The sequence below is a fragment of the Pipistrellus hanaki genome (genome assembly GCF_964339955.1).
Source record: "Pipistrellus hanaki genome assembly, chromosome: 5".
NCBI lineage: Eukaryota > Metazoa > Chordata > Mammalia > Chiroptera > Vespertilionidae > Pipistrellus > Pipistrellus hanaki.
The window spans coordinates 80,927,190-80,936,576 of record NC_140507.1 but is presented as its reverse complement, the minus strand read 5'-3'; the positions used below and the strand labels follow the sequence as shown (position 1 = coordinate 80,936,576).

General features: G+C 54.9%; 1 protein-coding gene across 7 annotated transcripts in view; it reads left to right on the top strand.

The window, feature by feature from the left end:
• The first annotated feature begins 480 nt into the window (after window positions 1-480).
• The window catches only part of UNC13A (unc-13 homolog A), a 64,204-nt gene continuing 55,297 nt past the window's right edge, over window positions 481-9,387 (top strand). For all 7 annotated transcript variants that reach the window (XM_084885822.1, XM_084885824.1, XM_084885821.1 and 4 more), the window contains exon 1: window positions 481-639. In XM_084885822.1, the coding sequence (XP_084741948.1) occupies window positions 618-639 (22 nt within the window). In that variant the 5' untranslated portion in view covers window positions 481-617. The remainder of the gene's footprint in view (window positions 640-9,387) is intronic.

The window sequence follows — 9,387 nt, the reverse complement described above, 5'->3', positions numbered from 1 at the left end:
GGAGTGAAGATGGGGTCCAGTGCGAGCGTATGCGCAGATCCAGGGGCTGAGTGGCTTAAAGAGAGTGAAACAGAGACGCAGAGAGAGACTTGGGCCATGGCAGAGACACAGAGACTGGACAGAAAGGCTCAGAGGGAGACACACGATGGAGAAAGACATGGAGACAAAGATTCAGAGGAACAGGGAGACCAAGAAATAGAAAAACAAAGGCAGAGGCAGAGACGGAGACGGAGGAATAGAGATTCTCAGGGAGAACAGAGACAGCAAACCCACAGAACGACTCGGAGAGACACGAGAACCAGAAGGGAACCCGCGTGGAGGCGGCCGCCCTCCATCACTCCGTTTGGGGAGCCCCTGCCGGGCGCGGGCCCTTTAAGGGCCCCTCCCCCTCCTCCGCCCCCGCCGCGGGGATCAGGCGTCCCCGGCCCCGCCCACCGCCGTGCGTCAGCGGCACGTCAGGCGCTGTCCGCGCCCCCGGTGCTGAAGCAAGATGGCCGGCGGCGGAGGCCGGGCCCCGGCGTGAGCCGAGCGCGGGCGGCGGCCCCGCCATGCACCAGCCCCGCGGCTGCTGAGCCCGGCCCGACGGAGCCGGCCCGCCCGCCGGCGGCCCCGCAGACATGTCGCTACTTTGCGTCGGAGGTAGGAGTCCAGGCTACGGGGTGGTGGCCGGTGGGGACCCCATGGGCTTCGGGGTCCGTGTGGATGCGGCTGGGCGCCGGCGGGGAGGGGCGCTGAGCGGGACGCACGCGGCTGGGCAACTCCGCAGAGGCTGTAGCCCCCGTGGCGCGTCGGGGCGCCGGATCCGTGCAGGCGCAGCTGCTGGGGGTCGGGGGGTCGCGGCTGCACGCGGGGGCCGGTGTGCACGCCAGCGGGGATCTGGGGCTCTCTCTGGAACCGTCCAGACCGGGGCATCCGTGCAGAACGGGTCATGTGGGGGCCCCGGGGAAGGGGCTGGCCTGGGTAGTTGGAATGAACCCTGCGGGGTGCTAGGAAGGAATCCTATGCTGTGGGCGGCGGGTCCAGACCCACGCGGCCTTAGTTCCGAACTGGAAGGGGAGTGAGTGCAGGAGGAGGGTCTCCACCCCTGGGCGTGTAAGATTTGGGTAAGAGGGTTCAGTCCCTAGGACACCCGCGAGCTCTCGTACACCCCCCAGCTCTGGCTGTGGAGAGGACTGGGAAGGTGCTGGGGAGACCTCTCCCCACGCCCTGAGAGGTCTGTGATTGGGATCTTCGGGCGCTTTTTCAGTTAACTCTGGCTTCCCGAACTGGGGTCTGGGGGAAGTGGCTGAGGGCCTCCCGGCTCTCCGACCCCTCTGGCACTTCAACACGCGTGTAGGGCCTTCTCTGCAGGGAGCCGACCTCTTGGAGGTACATTGCCCACCCCCCCCCCCAACCCCTCCCAGCCCATCCTCCTCACCTCACCCATTTTGTGCAAATGGGAGGGAAGAAGAGGTGGGGTGAAGCTATTTTGGGGCCAGAACGCCATCTGTATACCAAGGCCCACGCCCAGGCTATGCTCTGCATTGGGTTGGAGGAGGGAGAGAGACGCGGGAGGGGCCAGGCGGTCCCCACCTCAGAAGGCTGGGGTGGGGGAGAAGCCAGCCCTCCAGGACCCAGGCGTCCCGGGCACTCCTGCTGAGAGAGAACTCTGGCTTTGGGAGGCCTTGAGCGGCAGGGTGGTGGCCAACGGGGGCACCAGGCTTCTAGAGGTCTCACCATGGGGGTATTAGGGACAGGGGTCCTCCTCCCCAACCCCTACTCCCTTCCAGAAGACTGGGGTGGGGAAAGAGGTGTGTCAGCCAAGTCTGAGACGCCAGGCTTCCGGAGACCCTAGGCAGCGGTGTGTGTGTGTGTGTGTGTGTGTGTGTGTGTGTGTGTGTGTGTGTGTCTCGCGGCCTCAGCCTAGATCCCAGTGGGTAGGCCCGGGAGCCCGGAATGGTCCCCGCCGCCCCTCCCCCTCCTACACCTCCCCCTCGGCCTTTCCATTCACAAACCCAGCCCCGCCCTCCTGCTCCCCGCCGCGGTGCTTTCCGTGTGCAGATCGCGCGGGGCTGGGCCGGCGTGGACGCTGGTGTTCTTAAAGGGACACGGGCCTCCTTTCCCCGGGCTCGTTCCCGAAGGCGGGGCTGTTGGCAGAAGGGCCCACAAGATCAAAAGTCTACTCAGCCAGCTCTTGGCTTACGGAGTTAGGAGAGTGGAGAGGTGGAGGGGACCCCCATTCTCCTCTATGCAACTTCCACAGACGAGGCCTAAGAGGCCCCTACCGGCCCCTCCCTTTTCTAAGTTGCCTTGCACTTAGGGGAGGTGGAGAGGGGTGAGGGGTTGGGTGGGTTGGCACCGGAGGAGGAAGCCTATGTGGTTATTCCTGGTTGATGTTCTGCTCTTCCCACCTCTGCCTCACATCCTCCGAGTTGGGTTCTTCTGGAAGGTTTGCCTAGTTAGCGAGGGGGAGAATCTCATCCTTGACTCTGACGCTAACAGGAGGCTGGGATGCGGGGGCGGTGTGAGGGGGGCAGTGAGCAGTAAGAAGGGCGAGGCTTCCCGAAATGGATGTCTGGGGGAAGAGTTGTGTTGGATGGTACTGTGGAACTTACTGGGAGGGAGTCACTAGCAGAGTGGAGGGGAGTTGCTGGGGTGGGGGGGCAAGGCTGGGTACTATCCTGAGGTGTCAGGGGAGCAGTATGGTGCTGGGAGGAGCTGGGGGAGAAACCGGGAGAAGTGGGAAGGGACGGACAGGCTAGGAGCACTGGGGATGACCTGGCGACAGTGGAAGGGGATTATGGGAGGAGAGAGGACACAGTACAGCAGGGGGGCTGGGTTGGGAGGGCTTTCCGTGGGTCTGAGCTCATCCTTGGAGTTGAGGATATACCTGACCACCCACACAGGGGCACACCCACATGCACCCATACCTGTACACACATGAGCTGGCACCCTCATACTCAGACTTGCCCTGTGTGGAGAGAAAGGCTCAGGATCCAGCAAGGCTCTATGAAAACCACATGCCTGTGACTGCACACATGGACAAATGTGCACATTCACATGCCCATGTTAACATATGCACAGGCATGTATACAGGACACAGTCTGACTTCACAGACATGGCCCCTGCAATATGAGTCTGTGTCTGTATATGTATACACACACATATCCACATGTGTTTGATGTGTGTTCACAATATCCCTGTTTCATAAAAATCTGCCCATGCCCTAAAATACAGGTATGTACTCATACATTCATGCTAGGATCCCAAATCTCTAAGAAACACATATGTATACAGATAAGCACATGCCAAGTTATGTGTGTACAAACATGACTTACAGATAAGCACTTGCCTGGACACTCTAAGCAGCCCCTTTGAACAGGTTAATGATGATGCATACAGAAACATGCTTATGTAAATAGCTTCACAGGAGTGTGTCCATGCATGCAAGTAAACAAGTACACATGCCATAAAACTGCATCACACAACTGTAATACTGCCAACAATAAATTTAAAAGTAGTAATTTAAAAACCCAGACTTCCATCATACTAAAATGCTTCTTTGTATTAACATTTGAACCCAGAAATTGAAACAGATTTCCCCCCTTTTTATTTTTATTGAACTTATTGGGGTGACATTGGTTCACAAAACATACAGGTTTTAAGTATACAACTCAATAAAACATCATCTGCAGGCCGAAACCGGTTTGGCTCAGTGGATAGAGCATTGGCCTGTGGACTGAAAGGTCCCAGGTTTGATTCCGGTCGGGGGCATGTACTTTGGTTGCGGGCACATCCCCAGTGGGGGGGGTGCAAGAGGCAGCTGATCGATTTCTCTCTCTCATAGATGTTTTTGACTCTCTATCCCTCTCTCTTCCTCTCTGTAAAAAATCAATAAAAAAAAAAATAAAACATCATCTGCACACTGAAAAAAACTGCATCACACATACACACCTACATGTGTTTCTACCTGACACCTCACCTACAAGGTCACATGTACCCAAGCTCACACATATTGGCATGTTCCACATACAGTCACATCCTACTCTCCAGCACATACATGCAGACTCTCACCTGCATTCAGATACTTCCCATGAGCACGTGTCCCCTCATGCATGCACACACACCTGCCTGCCCTGGTAACACAAGCAAATATACACGCAAGCTTACATAACTGCAAGCTTACCTCACACCAACCCATGGGAGACCATCCTGTGTAGGCCTTGCCTCTGCTTCCTCTCACTTCCTTCTTTATGTGGAGCCCCATTGTTCCTGCCACCACCAATTCACTTGCTAGGTCTTAGCAGAGCCCTGAGGCTGCAAGTCCCAAGGACCATTTGGTTCCTTCCTGCAGTCATTCATATACTTACTCAGGAAGCATTCATTGAAGACCTACTATATGTGATACACACTGTTTCTGGCTCCAAAGACCCAGCCCTACTTCTGGCCTCATATTGGTGGGGTCAGAGTGGGAAGGCATGGAAGGGCTGAGGAAGGCTGGGAGGGGCCACCCAGTGTTCTTTTCTCTGGGAATCTTGCCCTGGTATCCCCACTACCAACTGTTTGGTCTCAGAAGACAAGGGGAAGCTAAGAAGAAGGAAGGTGTTGCTCTATATGGAGGGAACAACACATGCAAAAGCATGGTAGTATAGACTCGGTTCTAGATTTTCCCGTGTGCCTCATGGCGTTTTGCCAGGCCACTCAGTGTTTTAAAGGCTCCATAAATATTGGATGAATGAATTTTGTGTGCAAATTAGCAAACTCATATAAAGATGAGTTTGCCTCACAACTAATAATATTAACAGGAAGCACCATTTATCCAGCTTTCTACAAGCAATGTTGAGGACTTTTATGCTCATTGGCCTCTTTAATCCTCATAGCAAGTCATTCTACAGATGGTGAAAACTGAGGCTCATACAACTTGCCTCATACCACAACTTGCCTAGTCAGAGGTGTAGCTATCTGACTCCACAGCCTACTGGAAATGGGAGGAGGTTAAAAGGTCAGCATCCTCTCTGCCTCCAGGTCCTAGAGACACCCAAGTACCTTCCATGGGGTGAGAATCTGTGCTTGGATTGCCTTCCTTCATTCACTCAGTAAACAGAGATGTCACAATCTCCTCACTCAACATGGGTGTTCCCCTGCCCCTCTCCAAAGAAGCATTCCCAAATCCCTCTGCTCCTGGCTGCCCTGTTTCTGACACCACCCACCCAGGAGATGTGTGCATCTGGGTCTTTGCTGTCACCTTTTTCAAAGGATGCCCTTCAAGGTTGGCTCTGATTCATCTTCAGGGCTTCTGTCTTAGCTGCTTCCACACCTGGACCTCACTCTCTACCCACACAGAATGGGCTTGGCTCTGTAAGGTGCCAACCACGACATCCTGAGTCCAGCAGGTCTGGGTCTTAATCCCTAGCAAGTCCCATACCCTCTTCATTCCTCAATGTGGCCATCTGTAGAATGGGCACACTAATAGTGCCCACTGCCTAGGTTTGCTGGAACTCTCCAATGAGATGAGGCGCACAGAGCCACTGACACATGCTTATCCTGTGGAAAGTTTTAATAAGTGTGAGCCAAAGGCAGAAGAAAAAAAATCAATGATGGTGTTTTTATTAATGGGACTTAAAATCTTTCTTGAAAGGGGATCCGTAGGTGTAGGACATTTCCTGAGCGCTCACTGCGTTCTCAGGCCTGAAGAGGGCTCAGGAGTACACAGGTGGCAAAAAAGGTGCCGAGTTCTTTGAAAGTACAGAGGCCTGGACTATGAGTTCAGCACCGTGGACAGTGCGTGGTGGGCGAGTTCAACGCTGTGAACTGCGCGAGTTGTGTGGTGGGGAGAGCTGGCACAGGGGTTGAGGGGCAGTAGAGAGACAATGGTTCAGCACCTTGGACAGCACAGTGGCTTAGCAGGGCCTCTCGAGTTTAGCGTTTCAAACCTGCTCAGGACAGCACGTGCGCCAAGGTGGGCCAGGTCTGGCAGCAGAGCTAGGGGAAGAGGAAATGAGTTATTTATTCATTTAATGATCACCTGCTATATGCCAGGCCTCGTTCTAAGTGGTGGTTGGTAAACAAAACAAGTAAGAAATCCCTGTCAAGGTTCGTGGTGTGTTTTCTACACCGGAGGCTCTGGCTTATTTCTGCCGTCGGTAAGTGAAGAGTCCTCTCTCCCAGGTGCAAAGCCATCAGGGCCAGCATCTTTATCACAAATGCATGCCTACCATCAATGTCACATATGAAACCACCAAACATTCCAAAATATTTTTCTGAATTCTCTAGGCTTCACCCCCACCTTGTAGTATTTTCTGACACCTGGTAAGCATGTCCCATGGAGGCAGGGACGGCATTCACACATTTCCCCTGAGGACTGGAATCCTCTACTCCCCACCCACACCCCCGGGCCCAGCACAGGCCGGAGTCCACCTCGATTAGAATCCAGGACTGTCCAGGCCAGGGCCACATAAAAACCCAATCCAATAACAATAGTAATGATACTATTGCCAATAATAGTAGCCCTGGCATGTGTGGCTCTTGGTTGGAGCATCGTCCTGTCCACCAAAACATGGCAGGTTTGATTCCAGATCCCCAGTGTGGGAAATGATGTTTCTCTCGCACATCGATGTTTCCTTCTTTCTTGAAAATAAATAAATAAATGGATTTAAAAAATATATTTTATTGATTTTTTACAGAGAGGGAGAGAGATAGAGAGCTAGAAACGTCCATGAGAGAGACACATCAACCAGCTGCCTCTTGCACACCCCCTACCAGGGATGTGCCCGCAACCAATGTACATGCCCTTGACTGGAATTGAACCCGGGACCTTTCAGTCCGTAGACCGACGCTCTACCACTGAGCCAAACCGGTTTCGGCAAATAAATGAATTTTTAAATTTTATTTTAAAGAGGAAGGGAAAGGGAGAGGGAGATAACAGCATCAATGATGAGAGAAAATCATTGATCGGCTGCCTCCTGCACACCCCACACTGGGGATGGAGCCCACAACCTGGGCATGTGCCCCGACCCGAATCGAACCATGACCTCTGGTTCATAGCTTGACACTCAACCACTGAGTCACACGTGCCGGGCTCCCTCTCCCTTTAAAAAATCAGTTTTAAAAAATAATAGTAGTAATGATAGTATAATAATGCTGATCCTATTAATGATGAAGAGGGAGGAAGAGATGGGGAGAGGAGAGGAGGAAGAAGGGAGACCAGCTAGCTCTACCTCGCCCAGCAGCGCCTATGGGAGTCCGGAGCCCCTGCTCCTGATTCCACCGATTCCGTCCTAGCCAGTGTCCTCCTGTGCACCCACACTCATCAGTCAGCATGGATGGGGTCCCCAGGGGCCGCGGGGGCCGCGGGGCAGGCGGTGACAGGGGCTGATGAGGTGTCGGGCGGTGTCTCTGGCTGGCGGGCCAGAGGGGCCAGCAGTGGGCACCGCCCCCACCCGCCACGCCCAGCGTTCGCGCCGCCCACGCCCTCTGCGCCCAGGTTATAAATAGCCTCATGCGTGTGACCAGGAGCTTGCGGGGGGGCGGGGCGGCGCTTCCGCCCCAGTGACCCCCAGCGCCCGGCGAAGGCGGGGAAGGGGCGGGCACCGATGTGATGATGACGGTGGTTAATGCTGGCGGTGAAAGCAACGGCACTTGGATGATGGGAAGGCGGCGGCGGGTTGGGGAGGGAGGAATAGAAAGACTGGGTTCTTTCTCCTTCCTCCACGCCCTCTTCTCCCCTAGCTGCTTTCCAGATGCTACCCACTCTTCCGTGCCCCTCCCACCTCCGGAGTTCCCTCCTCCCTCTATCCCACACGTTGCCATGAGCTCCCTACCCTGTGAGTCCTCCCCTGACTCTAAGCCCTCTCCCCTGGCCCTCCATTCCTTTCTGAGCCCCCTCCTTCCTCCGAGTCCCCATGAGGAACATGTACAGATCTCTTTATCCTAGACTCCCAGGGGACCTGAGCCTGGCCTCTGCCCCCAGAGCTGGACACCCCCCTCCCCCCGTCTCCCACTGCTGGTGGACCCCAACAGACCCCGTGGCCTTCTCTGCCCTCCGAGGCTCAGGCAGTAGGAAAGTGGTTAGAGGAAAGGAGGGGGGACAAGAGAGACAGAGACAGAGGGAGAGGGGAGGAGACGGAAAGGCAATGACAGGGATGGAGAGAAACAGATTGGGGGCCGAAGGCCGGGAAAGAAACCGCACCTCCCCCCAACTCCCCACCAGGACAGGATGGAAGGCAGACTTTGTGCCATTGGCCTCCTCTGAGCCCTGTCCCAGATCTGTCAAAGGGGGTACAGTGGGAGCTGCAGGGTGGAGCCTGGCACCTACCCCCCTCAGCTTCCTCTGCCCAACTCTTCTTTCCCAACTTTGCCAGTTCCCTCTCCTGCCTGCCCTGCCTTGTGGAAATCTACGCATCTCCCTTCCTGTCTCTTTGTGTCTGACTTTCATGACTTGTTATCTCCGCTCCCTTCTTCCTTCTTTTCCGTTCCCTCCCCGTGTTGGTCCCTACATGTGTGCGTTTTTCTCAGCCCCTCCCTGTCTGTGTCTCTTCCACCCTCTCCCTCTCCGCTCTGTCCCTGCACCCCCTCCCTTCGCAGAGACATCAGGTTGGCAAGCAGGAGCTCCCCCAAGGACGGAGGCCTGGAGCTCCTGGTGCACACAGACCCTGAGCTTCTCTCAGCCCCAGGGTTGAGGGGCTGGGCGTGTTAGCTCCTTGTGAGCTGGGTATAAGAAGGGGCCAGTGGGATGAGGGCTGAGCATGCATCCAAGAGAGGGGCCTTTGCACGAGTCACGAGTGGAAAAGTGAGGAAGATAGGAAGTGGTGACTGATTTTGGGAGTGGGGAAAGGAGACAGAGACAGAAAATACAGGGGGATACAGAAGGGGACACACACACACACACACACACACACACACGGAGCCAGATCTAGAAAACCAGAGAGAGAATAAGTCAGAGTGAGACAGAGGGGGGTTCACTTCCTGAGGGTCACACAACGGGTAAACGGGACCTGACTCCACATTGAACTGGCGCTCACCTCTCCCAGTGCCCAGCCAAGGGCTCCATGGTCACTCTACCTCCCAAACCCAAACCCAAGCGGGGGTGGGGGTATGATGCCCCACCATTTACATTTAAATTCTGGGTCTTTCGGAGGCATAGGAAGGCACTCATTTCTTCTCTTGCTCTGCAGCTCTGAGGAGCTCACTCAGTACTTCTGTGAGTCCATCCCACCTCCACACCCCCACCCCATGACAGGAGCAAACAGTATCCAATATAATAAAATCCTAATATGCTAAGTGTCTGGTCAACCGGTTTGCCATTCAACCAATCAAAACATAAAATGCTAATGATATGCTAAGGCCACTCAACCGCTCACTATGATGTGCACTGACCACCAAGGGGCAGACGCTCTGACCAGTAGGTTA